The 14,258-nt window shown below is 60.9% G+C and overlaps 1 protein-coding gene across 1 annotated transcript; it reads right to left on the bottom strand.

Annotated features, from left to right (window-relative positions):
- Positions 1–9,074: 9,074 nt before the first annotated feature.
- Positions 9,075–12,965, bottom strand: Cimap1c (ciliary microtubule associated protein 1C). Its single transcript, XM_070043374.1, has 4 exons — positions 12,749–12,965; positions 11,034–11,144; positions 10,052–10,168; positions 9,075–9,648 (listed from the first exon to the last, which is right to left on the bottom strand). The coding sequence occupies exons 1-4, from the start codon at positions 12,963–12,965 to the stop codon at positions 9,167–9,169; spliced, it is 927 nt and encodes a 308-aa protein (XP_069899475.1). The 3' UTR covers positions 9,075–9,166.
- Between the last annotated feature and the right edge of the window lie 1,293 nt (positions 12,966–14,258).

Genomic DNA, 14,258 nt, shown 5'->3' on the forward strand with positions numbered 1-14,258 from the left:
GAGATGATAAGAGTCTCACGGGCTTTCCTGCCTGGGCTGGCTTCAAACCATGATCCTCAGATCTCAGCCTCCTGAGTAGCTGGAATGACAGGTGTGAGCCACCAGCACCCAGCTTTCTTTCTTTCTTTCTTTCTTTCTTCTTTGGAAGAAGGTGAGAAAGACAAAGAACCACCACCACCGTCAGCACGAGGCTGACGGGCCTGGGATCGCCCCTGCTCTCGCTCCTGCTCCTGACCGCCCTGCCCTGCCTACAGCGCACCAAGCACCGGGCCAGGCTTCTGGAGAGCAAGGTGAGGAGACTGTCCCGCCGCCCGGCCGTGCTGGGTGGTGGGGGAACCTTGGAGGGGGGACAAAATCCACCCGCACTCCACAGGGCCAGCTCCTGGGGGTCCCTGGGCTCTTGTGTGGCCGGCAGGTGGGAGCCCTAGAGCCCCAAAAGAGAGATGTGAGGGAGGCGAGGGGGTAAGGAAGCCCCCTGCCCCCAGTGGCTGGGCTAGGCTGCTCTATTTGGAGAATAGACAGAAAGACAGACAGACAGCAGGGCCATGGCTGCAGGGGTCAGGGCTGAGGTCGGCCTGTGGCCGTGTGGGCACTGGGAGGGGTGGCCATGCGCACTGGCCCCGCACCTCCTCCCAGACCCTGGGCGGCCAAGAGCTGGAGGACACAGGAGCCGTGCTGGGCTTTGGGACCAGCTCTGGGGACAAGGAAGGACACTGCCACCCTGCCTCTCCTCCCTCCCTCCCTCCCTTTTCCTCTCTCTCTCCTCCCCCCCTTCCCCCCCTCCACACCTGCTGGATCCCCAGGGGAAGAGTGACCAGGTTGGAGCCCCGTGGCCCCTGTGGCCTGCAGCCTCTCCCCTGACCCACTTCCTGGCCGCCCAGCACCCACCCTCGTTGCCATGGGAACCCCAGGTGGCTGAAGGGATGTTGAGCTGCCAGGGAAGGGCTTTCTGTGAAGCCCATGCCCGGGGTTGGAGAAGGGTGGCTGACTTTCCCCCTGGACAGACAAGAAAGTCTGGATACATAAAACAGGGTGAGCCCGTGCTGGTGGCTCACGCCTGTCATCCTAGCTACTCAGGAGGCTGAGATCTGAGGATCATGGTTCAAGGCCAGCCCAGGCTGGAAAGTCTGGGACACTCTTATGTCCAGTGATGCACCAGGAACCCTGTAGTGGTACTATGGCGCAAGTGGTAGAGCACTAGCCTTGAGCTGAAGAGCTGAGGGACAGCACCCAGGCCCAGAGATCAGGCTCCACAATCAACAAAAGAAAAGAAAAGAAAGAAAACGCAGGGAGCACACGCTGAGAGGTCTCCGGGCAGCGAAGGCCCTCAGCCCTGCTGCTCTCCCAGGCTGGGCGAGTCAGGACAGGTAGAGGGCGGCATCGCCGATCCCGTGCCTGTGTCCCCTCCTGTCCTTCCTGAGGTAGAACCTAGGTGCACATCTCTATGTCCCAGGCCGAAGCTTTGAGACCAGCACTCACCTGACTCTGGGTGTTCCAGGGCCTGGAAGGCAGCAGGTTTCACACACACACACACACACACACACACACACACACACACACACACACACACACACACACACACACACACACACACACACACACACACACACACCTCCTTCAAAGGGGGTGCTGGAGGAGGAGGCAGCCCCAGCAGCCACAGTGAACTCTTGGTAGCTGGACCTCAGGAAGTCATCATTACCCCACCGCCGCCGCTAGGGGGCAGCCGATGTCATAAAGCCACACCCAAAAAGGGCTCCAGTTCCCACGTGTAGATGCTAGTGCTCCCAGAAGAGCCAAGGGGGGCCCTGCCCTCTTCCGCACCAACTCCTGAAGACCTAAGGCTTTTGCTTTGTTCAGGGTTTGTTTTGGGGGGTAGGGGGGTTGTGTGTGTGTGTGTGTGTGTGTGTGTGTGTGTGTGTCCATCCTGGGGCTTGAACTTAGGGCCTGGTGCTGTCCCAGAGCTTCTCACTCAAGGCTGGTGCTCCACCACTTGAGCCAGAGCCCCACTTTGGCTTTTTGGTGGTTCATTGGAGGTAAGAGTCTCATAGATATTCCTGCCCAGGCTGACTTCGAACCAGGATCCTCAGATCTCAGCCTCCTGAGTTAGTGCCCCCCCCCCCGGGCTGAGGGTCCCTGCGAGGCCCCTGCCCTCGCTGCCCCCTCCTGCCTGTGCACCCCGTGTTCTCCGCCCCCCCCTCCTCCCGCCCCGCTCCTCCTCCTGCCGCATTGATGAGAGTTAATTAAATGTGCCTTCAGCTCCTGGCTGCTCACTTTCCCCGGGGACTCGGCGGCGCTCGGCCTCCTGGGCCTTGTTAGAAACCAAGAAAAACACCGCATGTGTGTGTTCTGCGTGTGCCCGCGTGTGCGCACTGACCACCCCAGCCCCTGCACACGCATGCGGCTCCAGTCAGACGCCCCTGCGTGGGGAGAGCATGCACACGCGACTTTCCTGGCACGCAGGTGGTGTTACACACACATAACCACACACATGCTCTGGAGGGCTCCGTGGTTTGGGTTGCTGTAGTTTGGTTTAGTTTGGCTTGGTTTGATGTTTTGGGGTGTCAGTCCTGGGGCTTGAACTCAGGGCCTGGGCGCTGTCCCTCAGCTCTTCAGCTCAAGGCTAGTGCTCTACCACTTGAGCCACAGCGCCACTTCCGGTTTTCTGGTGGTTTTATTGGAGATGAGTCTCATAGACTTTCTTGCCCAGGCTGGCTTTGAACCGCGATCCCCCCAGATCTCAGCCTCCTGAGTAGCTAGGATGACAGGTGTGAGCCGCTGAGTCTGACTAGGAGAGGTATGGTGTGTGTGTGTGTGTGTGTGTGTGTGTGTGTGTGTGTGTGTGAGCACACACACGCATGCGCAGGCTGTGCACTGTGCCTACGAAGCCCAGGCACGGCCCTCCTGGCGCCCTCACTCCCTGCAGACAAGCACTGTGCTCTGTCTCTGGGCAACAGCATGGCAGGGAGGAGGCAGGGGGAGGGGCCAGGGGGAGGGGCCAGGGGGAGGGGAGGGGCCAGGAGTGGGGGCAGGGGAGGGGCCAGGGGGAGGGACCAGGGGAGGGGCCAGGAGTGGGGCCAGGGGAGGGGCCAGGGGGAGGGGAGGAGCCAGGAGTGGGGGCAGGGGAAGGGGCCAGTGGGCAGGGGAGGAGCCATGGGCAGGGCCATGGGCGGGGCCAGGGGAGAGGCCAGGGGCTGGGCCATGGGCGGGGCCAGGGGAGGGGGCCATGGCCGGGGCTGTGGGCGGGGCCAGGGGAGGGGCCAGGGGAGGGGCCAGGGGAGTGGCCAGGGGAGCGGCCAGTGGAGGGGAGGGGCCAGTGGAGGGGAGGGGCCAGTGGAGGGGAGGGGCCAGTGGAGGGGCGGGGCCAGTGGAGGGGCGGGGCCAGGGGCGGGGTCAGGGGAGGGGGCCATGGCCGGGGCTGTGGGTGGGGCCAGGGGAGGGGCCAGGGCCAGGGGCAGGGCCAGGGGAGGGGCCAGGGGCGGGGCCAGGGGAGGGGCCAGTGGAGGGGAGGGGCCAGGGGCTGGGCGGGGCCAGGGGCGGGGCGGGGCTAGGGGCGGGGTCAGGGGAGGCTGGCTAAGGAAGCCCAGTACCACTAATTGTCATCTCAGTGAGAACCAGGCAGGAGAGCAGGGGACCACTCCCTCCCTCCCCTTCCCTACTCATCCCCACCTCCGGGCACAGGGGCTGCGGAAGTCACGGGCACAGCCCGGAGCCAGGGCCTGGCCTCACCAGGAAACCCCGATGCCCAAACACTCACCTGCCAGCTCCTGCTAAGGTGGGCTCACCTGCAACCTGCTCCTCTCCAAAGGGGCCCTGGGAGCCCCCGGGCACCCTGGGAGCCGGAAGTCCTCCACCCGAGTGCATCTTGTGAAATGAGCACTGGACAGATCATCAGGTGAGCCGCAGTGCTGTGTGACCTGAAGTGAGTCTCTGTGCCTCTCTGGGCCTTGTTTCCCTTATGTGTAAAGTAAGAGACAATTAGAGCTACTCTGGTACAGATCTGAAAAACAGGAGGAGCCCAGCACCAGTGGCTCACACCTGTCATCCCAGCCACAGGAGGCTGAGAGCTGAAGATGATGGTTCAAAGCCACCCTGGGCAGGAAAGTCTGTGACACTCTTATCTCCAATGAACCAGCATAAAGCCAGAAGTGGCGTCGTGGCTCAATTAGTAGGGCACCCAAGGGTGACCCTGTAGTGATTTGGGCCAGGATCCAGATATCTCAACAGAGCAATAGCTCAGAACAGGCCTGAGACTTCTCCAGGGATTCAGAGTCACATCTCCTCAGGCGGGGGCCGGGGGGGGGGGGAGAGGAAGGGCTGAGTTAGGCTTCGCTATAGTAGCGGCTAACAGCCTCTCCTCAGCCCTAAATGTCTCTGTCCTCCAAGACGTGTGGTGTGAATCACGGGAATTTACGGCCAACCTGCAGCGGGATTTATGAGCCTGCCTGAAGCGGGGTGCGGGGAGGGGCTGTGTGCCAGCCCCCCCATTGCTGCTGATGGATGAGGCTCCTTCTAGCCAAGAAAAACTCCCCTCTGTGACAGACAGTGAGGGAAAGGCCACCGGGGCCTCAGGGGAGCCCAGTACCCCACCTCTGTGCCTGCTCTGAAAACCCCCTTCCTGGCAAACCAGCCTCCCCAAGATCCCCCCAAACCCACAGACCCATGCCCTCACACTGCACCCGAACCTGCCCTGCTCACCCCCTGCCCAGGCCCTTTAAAACCAGTGTGCTAGCCAGGCACGGTGGCTCACGCCTGTAATCCCAGCTACTCAGGAGGCTGAGATCTGAGGATCGTGGTTCAAAGCCAGCCAGGGTAGGAAAGTCCCTAAGACTCTTACCTCCAATTAACTGGCAAAAGCCCAATGTGGAGCTGTGGCTCACGTGGTAGAGCACTACTGGCCTAGAATGAAAAGGCCATGCAAGAGCACAAAGCCCTGAGTTCAAATCCTGGTGTTAAACTGTGCACCGGTGGCTCACGTCTGTCACCCTAGCTATTCAGGAGGCTGAGATCTGAGGATCACAGTTCAAAGCCAGCCTGGGCAGGAAAGTCCATGAAACTCATCTCCAATGAACTACCAGAAGGCCGGAAGTGGCATTGTGGATCAAGTGGTAGATCACACGCCTTGAGCTGAAGAGCTGAGGGTCAGCACTCAGGCCCAGAGTTCAAGCCCCAGGACCGACATAAATTAATTAATAATTAATAAATTCCTGGTATTAGCACTCAAATAAAACCAGGCTCAGTAGCTGCCATGCGAGAGGCACAATAGATCTCTGAGATAGTCCAGGATGCACGCGCACGTGCATGCACGCACACACACACGCACACACATATCACAGGATCATAGGATGGTCTGGCCAGGTGCCCGCCCACCCTGAGCCCCCAGACCAGTGCTGCCCCTGTCTGGTCACGCCTGATGGTCACGGCAATCTCCAGCGACCCAGGCCAGAAGGACTTGGGTTCGAATCCCTTGTGGTAGAGATCACAGCCCCAAGATGGAGCTCAGTATCACCAGGCAGGGGCTTTCCGGGGTTGCCGTGAGGTTCGAAGGCCAGTGTGGGGTGCAGGGGCCCCTGATTGGGGTGGTGGGCCAGCGGGAGGAGGGAGCCGTGATGCCCTGTGCGAGGCCGGGGGGTGAGGAGAAGGAGGCCTGCCTGGAGGAGGCGGCTCAGACTCGGAGCTCTCCCTCCTCTCCCTCCCCATGCTGGAGGACGGAGCCAAGCACCTTTGCCCTAACCGGAACTTCTGCCTTGGGTAACCTGGAGGGGAGCCCCCCCCCCATCTCCCTCCCCCTGCATCTCAGGGTGATGGAGGCCCCAAGTCCAGGGCCTCCAAACCTGACCCGCAGTGCCCAGCGCTCGCCACTGGGTGGCAGCAGAGAGCAGCGCTCAGCCTGCTCCAGAAGGGGGTGAAGGGGGGCTGGCAGTCCAGGCATCTGCCTGTCCCCCCAGAACCCCAGAGCCCCAGCTGTCAAGTCCCCCTTCATCAGAGAGGAGACCGGCGACCCGGAGAGGCAGGGCACCACCAGGGCGGGTGAGCCTGCTCCTCACCCCTCTCCCCAGCCCCCCAGCCCCCCAGCAGAGGCTGGGTAACAGGAGGCCGCAGTCCCCCACAGACCTGGGCTGCACCCCGGCCCCTCGTCCTGGGCTGGGCACCCGGGCACACACGGCGCACCCTCTCTGTTCCCCGCTGCTGCTGTAAGTACAAGTGGGGCCCAGGAAGTCCCTCCCACAGTCCACCCTTCACCTCACCCCTCCACACTGCCCGCGGGGGCCGGGGGGGGGCAGGGAGACCCCCACTTCCATGATCCCTCCCCTCCGTGTCACCCAGACCGCTCTCCAGGGCGCCCGCCCACCGCCCCCCCTCCCGCTGGGCCCCCACACCCCACATTGAGTTTACCAGACAGCCGTGACAATGTTCTTATTTCTCTTTTGTGTCCCTACCTCCCCCCAAAGAGAGATGCAGTTTCCCAATCTCCCGGGAAGAAAGGAAGGTTCTAGAAGAGAAGACACAAACAAAGGACCAGCAGGGACACACACACACACACACACACACACACACACACACACAAATGATGTTTTTAGAGCTGAGAAGGTGGCTCAGTGGTAGAGCGCTTGCCTTGCATGCAGGAGGCCCTGGGCTCCATTCCTCAGCACCACATAAGCAGAAAAAGCTGGAAGTGGCGCTGTGGCTCAAGTGGTAGAGCGCTCGCCTTGTGCTGAAGAGCTGAGGGACAGCGCCCAGGCCCAGAGTTCAAGCCCCACAACTGACCAAAGACAAATAAGTAAATAAATGTAAGTAAAGGCTCTATAGACTGAGCCCAGCTCTGCTTATTGACTGAGCCCTGATCCTGGTCACATACTGAGCCTGGATCTCTACAGACAGACAGGCCAATCATTCATCACCTAGCCAGAGTTGCTTCTGAGCTCTGAGCCTGGGTCTGAGCTGGTGATCGGGGAGCATGCGCAGCCGCCCCCTCCGCCCCTGCCCACACGTGCAGCCCAGGTCCTCACTGATGCCCGCGGCCGCTGTGATGAATGGCGTTGTCAGCAACACTACATCTTTCTAAACTGCTGCAGGACAGATGGGTGGCTGAGCTGGCTTGGCCCGGGCCCGGCTATGGGGGGGACAGACGGACGCCCAGGCCCTGGGTGAGGGGGGAGCAGCGGAGGAGGGAGGGGCCTCGTGGGGCATTTTTTTCCCCTAAATATTGTTATGTATTTATTTGGTGCTGGTCCTGGGACTTGAACTCAGGGCCTGGGTTCTGTCCCTGAGCTTTTTGGCTCAAGGCTGGCACTCTACCACTGGAGCCACAGCTCCACTTTCTACCTTTTGGTGGTTCCTTGGAGATAAGAGTCTCATGGACTTTCCTGCCCAAGCTGGCCTCAAACCATGATCCTCAGAACTCAGCCTCCTGAGTAGCTGGGATGACAGGTCTAGCTATCCAAACCTAGAGCTGTTCAGTTTTCTTTCGACGGTATTTGTGTGTGTGGAGGGGAGGTCTTGAACTCGGGGCTTTGCACTCCTGTTTGGCTTTGCCACTCAAGGCTGGCGCTCTACCACTTCAGCCACGCCTCCACTTCTGGCTTCGTTTGGTTTTGTTTTGGTGGTGGTTCTTTTTTTGGTGGGGGTGTTGATTGGAGAAAAGCGTCTGATTTGACTGACTTCAAACTGCGATTCTCAGACCTCAGCCTCCTGAGTAGCGAGGATGAGAGTGAACCACGGGTGCCCAGCTGCAGTTTTCATTTTGTTAAAACCTGAATATGAAGTTGGGCACGATGGTGCCTGCCTGTAATCTCAGCCCTGGTGGGGCAGGGGGGGAGGGGAGGCTGAGGCTGGAGGACCACCGGTTCAAGGCCAGCCAGGGCTACATAATAAGACCCTGTTTCAGTTGACTGAGCCATTGGCTGTGCTGTGGGCCTGACTCTCTCTCTCTCTGTGTCCTGGTCTGGGATTACAGAGGAACACAACGCTACCCGATCTCCGTTGGTCACAGGGAGGGGGTCTTCTTGTCCCTTTCTCCTCCCATCATGGCTCCCAGCCAGAAAACAGAACAGGGGCTGGTAAAGGGGAGCAGGAGAATTGGGGACAGGAAGCCAAAAGGTCTAGGAAGGTCAAAGGCCAGGCCGGGAGTCCCAGCCTCCTCCTCCCCGCAGGAGGATCCTGAGTAGACGCAGGCCTGGGCCAGCAGCGCCCCCTCCTGGCCCAGTGCGGACTCTCTGCTGAGGCTCCCTGTGGCCCTCCCGCCCCGGCCCGCCCCGGCCCGCCCCGGTCCGCCTCCTCCCACCACCCAGAGCGAGCACTGTGCATCAGCCCCGTGTGGTGGTGCATGCCTACAATCCCAGCACTGGAGAGGCTGAGAGGGGAGGATCAGAACTCAAGGCCCCCTTGAGCTGGTCTAAGCCAGTGCCTGTGGCTGATGCCTTTAATCCTAGCTACTCAGGAGGCTGAGGTCTGAGGATCAAGGTTCAAATCCAGCCCAGTCAGGAAAGTCCATGAGACTCTTATCTCCAAGGAACCACCAGAAAATCAGAAGTGGTGCTGTGGCTCAAGTGGTAGAGCACTAGCCTTGAGCCGAAGAGCTCAGAGACAGCACCTGGGCCGTGAGTTCAAGCCCCACAACCAACACAAAAAAAATAATAATAAAATACACTGTCTGATCTGGGTCCTGGGGACCAGTACCACCTTGTGCACCCCAGATGCCCGCCACTCCGAGTCCCCCCCACACACCAGCTCTTGCTCCAACTCCCTCTCCCCACTCCTAGCATGCCCTGCTTCTCCCCTGGAGGCTGGCCACGGGCAAGGAGGAAGGATGTAGTTCTAGAATGGGGCATGGGTGTGGGGGGAGGGGACTCGAACCTCTCCCTAGGGTGTGAGAAGCCACTGAGGCCTGGAGAAGCCTGGGGGGGCGGGAGGCAGGGAGGAGGCTGGGTGTGCAGGCCATACTAGATGCCAGGATCCAGGAGGGCTGAGCCCCTCGGCCCCTGTCCCCTAGAGCAGGAGCTTCTGGAAGCATCCAGAAGCATGCACGGGAGGGGAGAATGCATACACAGAAGACAAATATTTATGTGATGGCCGTGCACCAGGCTCGATTGGTGGCTGGGGGGGGCTTGGGGGGCTTGGGGGTAGCTTGGGGGTGGCTTGGGGGGCTGGGGGGCTAGGCAGGGGGGTCTCAGTCCCGGATGTCGGTGATGAGCGGGCACAGGTGAGCGGTGTGTCTGGTGGTCATGGAGAAGGCGGGCGCGCGTGGCTTGTGCACGGTCACTTTGTGCGCGTCGTGGGCGCCGGGCCCGGGCCGCGGTGTGTGGTCCACGGGGTAGGAGCAGCGTCGGCCCATGCTGTAGGCCGGGCCCCGGCTCTGACTCAGCGACAGCTCGGGCCGGGGGTAGGTGGCCGGGCCCGGGCCGCCCGCCATGTTCTCCTTGTAGAACCAGTTGTTGATCCGGGAGGCCAGGCTGAAGCAGGGGGCCGTGCGGAACACGGGGCTGCCCGGCCCCAGGCAAGTGGGCAGGTCGTACCGGTTGGGGGCCGGGTTGGGGTCCATCACGCGGTAGGGGCATCTGTACCCGAATGTGAACTGGGGGGCCGTGCGCTCCAGGGGGGGTGGCACCTTCTCGGGGCTGTAGTGGCCGGGTCCCAGGTTGGGGGTCACTCCTGGAAGAGAGAGAAGGGTGAGGGACCTTGGGGGGTCACAGGCACCCCACTACTGGGTCCAGGGAGTGAGCTGGGGGCCCCGCTCAGCCCGGGGCGGCTCGCACACCGTCCGTCACTCCGGGGCTCAGGCCCGTCATCCCAGCTACTCAGGAGGCTGAGATCTGAGGATGGTGGTTTGAGGCCCGTGCTGGCAGGCAAAGGCCTTGAGACTCTTTTAATCTCCAAGGGACCAGCAAAAAGCCAGACATGGGGCTATGTGTGACTCAAGTGGTAGAGCACCCACCTTGAGCAGGGAAAAAAAGCTAAGGGACAGAGAGCCCAGGCCCTGAGTTCAAGCCCCAGGAGTGACACACACGCTCCCCGGCCCCCTGGCCTGCCCCCCCCCCCCCCGCCATGGCCTTACGCAGGTTACAGATGCGCTCCTCCATCTGGACCTGGGGACAGCTGCACACTCCACACCGGGTGACTTTGGGATCCGGGTAATAGCAGTGAGGTCCTGGGCTGCACACGTCCCTGATTCCTGTAGGACAGACATGCGCTGGGTGAGCCTAGCACCCAACCCCAGGTCCCCCAGGGAGCCGGCCTCCCTCCCCAGGCCCAGAGGCCCCGGGGATGTGTGGGTCTGTCCTGTCTGGAGGAGGAGATGGGACCCACTCCCCCTGCCCCCCAGTCACTCAGAGAACGTGCTCCAAAGAAGAGTTAAAACCAGCGGGGAGGGGGTGTGTAGCACAGGCCTGCCATCCCAGCCACTCGGGAGGCTGAGATCTGAGGATCGTGGTTTGAAACCAGCCCCAGAATGGCAAGTCTGTGAGACGCTTATCTCCAGTGAACCAGCAAAAAGCCAGTAGTGGCGCTGTGGCTCAAGTGGTAGAGCGCTAGCCTTGAGCACACAAGCTCAGGGACAGCAGCCCAGGACCCGAGTTCAAGCCCCAGGACTGGCACAAAACAAAACAAAAACAAAAACCCTGTGACTGCTGCTCTCCTGAGCGGGGGGGTCTCTCGGGAGAAGTGGGGGGCTAGCAGGTGCTCTGGACACCAGCCACGCCCCTGCCCAGCCTCTCCTCTCCCCCCTTCCTACGGTGCCCCGCTGCCCCCACCCAAGCAATCTCCCTCCCCCCTCCCCCCGCACTGTGTCATGCAGAGAGGTGGCTGGGGCTACAGGAGGGAGCGTCCTGGCCCGGCCTGTGTCTCTTCATGACCTCCTGGAGAGTGTGGCAGAGGGAGACTCGCAGAACTGCCCCGCGGGCAGGGGTGGCCATGACTCTGCCAGCTCTGCCGCCTTCCTCCTCCCCAGCTCCCAGTGGTCACGGAAGATGGCCCCCACACCGCAGCCTCTGGCAGTGATCACACACACACACACACACGTGTGTGCAGAAGTCACTCACGTTTGTCAGTGTGCAAACCGTGCATGGTGAACACGGGCTCCTGGAACATGGTGCAGTCATGGCCGATGTAGCCAGTGCAGGATGGCTGCAGGTACTTGGCGGGGCTGGGACCTGCGGGGACACACGGGGACTCCAGCCCACGCCCACCGGCTGGAGCAGGGAAGGCCCAGAACACCGCAGGGTGACAAAACCTGGGGACGCGGCACTGAGTGATGGCCCTCTGAGGAGAGGAGGAGGAGCAGGAGGAGGAGGAAGAGGAGGAAGAGGAGGAGGAGGAGGAAAAGGAGGGGGGGGGAAGAGGAGGAAGAGGAGGAGGAGGAGGAAAAGGAGGAGGAAGAGGTGGAGGGGGAAGAGGAGGAGGAAGAGGAGGAGGAAGAGGAGGAGGAGCAGGAGGAGGAGGAGGAGGAAGAGGAAGAGGAGGAGGAGGAGGAGGAGGAAGAGGAGGAAGAGGAGGAGGAGGAGGAAGAGGAGGAGGAAGAGGAGGAGGAGGAGGAGGAGGGGGAGGAGGAGGAGGAGGAAGAGGAGGAGGAGGAGGAATAGGAGGAGGAGGAGGAGGAGGGGGAGGAGGAGGAGGAGGAGGGGGAGGAGGAGGAGGAGGGGGAGGAGGAAGAGGAGGGGGAGGAGGAGGAAAAGGAAGGCTGATGATCCTATCTGTAATCCTAGCTACTCAGGAGGCTGAGTCTGGAGGATCGCTGTTTGAAGCCAGCCTAGGAGACTCTGGGAGATTCTTATCTCCAATTACCCAGCAAAAGAAAGGCCAGAAACGGCTCCGTGGCTCAAGCGGTAGAGCACTAGCCTTGAGCACAAAAGCTCAGGGACAGTGTCCAGGCCCTAAGCTCAAACCCCAGGACCTGCACACACACACACACACACACGAATCTATCTGGAAAAAAATAAAATAACCTAAAAGCACAAAGGCCCAGGGGTGTGGCTTTATGCCTAGCGAGCATAAAGCCCTGAGTTCAAATGTCCCCAGTATGACCAAAAAAGAAAATTGAAAAGTAAATCACAAGCCGGTGGTGGCTCACGCCTGTCATCCTAGCTACTCAGGAGGCTGAGATCTGAGGATCACAGTTCAAAGCCAGCCCGGGCAGGAAAGTCTGTGAGACTCTTATCTCCAATGAACCACCAGAAAACCGGAAGTGGCGCTGTGGCTCAAGTGGTAGAGCGCTCGCCTTGAGCTGAAGAGCTGAGGGACAGCGCCCAGGCCCTGAGTTCAAGCCCCACGACCGACCAAAAAACAAAAAGTAAATCACAGCCACAGTCCGCGGGGAGGGGGCGCCACATCTGGAATGCATGGCGGTGTTTGCGCGAGGCCCGCACCGCACTGGGGTGGCCAGGGAGCCCCTCTGCTTTCCCCATCACATGGATGGAAATAGTGAGACGCAGAAACACCAGTGTGTCCAAAACGAGGCCGGTGCGGGGGGTGGGACAGCCGGGTACCCCAACCAGCGCTGAGGAGCCACACATCCCAGGTGAGTCAGTCACAACCTAGTAAGAATTAACTGCTCAGCTCTCAACTGGAGGGGGGAAAACCAAACCACTGAAGTCAGCACGGAGGGTGTAACGTAGCCATCAAGGGTTTTTTTCTAGTGTTTCTTCCAAACTGGAAAGCCACTGCTGGATATGTGGGTGGGGGGTGCTCTTTGTGGGGCTTGCCACGCTGGGGTGGGGCCCAGGTCCAGGGCGGGCGGGGGGAGTCGGGGTGCTCTCACCTTTAAGGTTAGCCAGGAGCACGGGGATCTGCTTGAACTCTTTCCAGGACGGAGGCTTCACCTTCTCCTCCGGCTTCTGCCCGTAGAACACGGTGTTCGCCGCCCCTTTGGGCTGCTTCGTCCTGGAGGCCTGGGGACCTGCTCCCTTCGCCTTCCCCGGCCCCCCCCGGCCCCCATCCTCCCCCTCCTCAGGGATCAACAGCCGGCTGTCAGCCATCCGTAGGCCGAGACCGGAGCCAGAGACCAATGACGTCTCTGTGGAACCAAGACTGTTTATTTCTCACTATTACTATGGCGCCCAGATGAGCACATCCAGGGTTCTGTGCTCCAAGCCTGCTTATAGAACACGGAGATCTCAGCATGGCAGCCCTCAACCCCGACCAGGCAAACAGGCCTGGGGGAGTCTGGGGGAGAGGTAATCCCCAGGATCCAGAGAAAGAAAAAAGGGAACTATTTCACACTAAAGTGTGACTGTCTGACAAACACGTCCTAAATTCCATTCCCAAAGCTCCCACCCAGTCTAAGCCAAGTTGCGACGGCTCCCACCTGTCATCCTAGCTACTCAGGAGGCTGAGATGTGAGGATCCACTTTCGAAGCTAGCCAGCTCTGGGCAGAAAAATGTGGGAGATGCTTATCTTCAATGAACCAGCAAACAAAAACAAAAAAAGAGCTGGAAGTGGAAGTGTGTGGCTCAAGTAGTAAAGCACCAGCTTTGAGTGATAATCAAAGAGATAGTGCCCAGGTCTTGAGTTCAAGCCCCAGGAGGGGTGTGTGTTCTCTGGGGGGGGGGTGCCCTGGAGCCGGGCAGGCCTCCTGAGATCCTGCAGAGAGCTGCGCCCTGGTTTACTGCAGCTGCCACCGGTGCCCGGGCTGATCTGATGGGTGACGAGACTTGTCTCAGGCCACACCAGAAGACGCCTGGCGGCGGGGGGGGCCCTAACTCCTGCTCCCCACCCACATTCTTTCCGCTGGCCCTGCCCGCCTGCTGGGCCCGATGCCCACTGGGCAGCGCCAGTCTCAACCCTGAGCAAAGATCCTCAGCCTTTATTGTGTGTGTCGGGGAGGGGGTTTACCTGCCCATGCCAGACCCCAGAACCAACGCAGTCATGAAATGTCCACCCAGACCAACAAGGCCACCCGAAGGCCAGCGCTGGCCAGCAAGGGTTAACGGCGGACGTGGCCCATGGCCAAGGCGACAGCGCCGGCTGTGGGGTACAGGCTTCAGGAGGGTCTGAGGGCCCCCCCCGCCTCCCCAGCCCCCTGCCAGGTTCTTGGGGTAACTCAAGCCAGCACCAGGCAAAGCGCCTCTGGCGTCTCCACCACTGAATCGAGTCATTGTGGGGCCTCGGTCAGTCCCGGGCCCACCCCGATCTCCTACCACAGCCAGAAGCCAGGGAGAGGGCCTGGCAAGGCGGGGGGAGGGGGGCTGGCACCCAGCCGGGCTGTGGAGCTCCTGGACTGAGTCACGGAGCCGACGCCCTAAGCCCAAGGCCCCTTGTACCGAGGAGC

Source organism: Dipodomys merriami, unplaced genomic scaffold, assembly GCF_024711535.1.
Source record: "Dipodomys merriami isolate MVZ:Mamm:240054 unplaced genomic scaffold, mDipMer1.0.p SCAF_33, whole genome shotgun sequence".
Classification (NCBI taxonomy): Eukaryota; Metazoa; Chordata; class Mammalia; order Rodentia; family Heteromyidae; genus Dipodomys; species Dipodomys merriami.

Excerpts from the sequence above, each read along its gene's own strand:
- Cimap1c (XM_070043374.1), bottom strand. The coding sequence starts at position 12,965 with ATGGCTGACAGCCGGCTGTTGATCCCTGAGGAGGGGGAGGATGGGGGC. Across the intron at positions 11,145-12,748 it reads GCTCCTGGCTAACCTTAAAG|GTCCCAGCCCCGCCAAGTAC; the intron begins GTGAGAGCACCC and ends GTGTCCCCGCAG. Across the intron at positions 9,649-10,051 it reads GGAGCGCATCTGTAACCTGC|GAGTGACCCCCAACCTGGGA; the intron begins GTAAGGCCATGG and ends TCTCTCTTCCAG.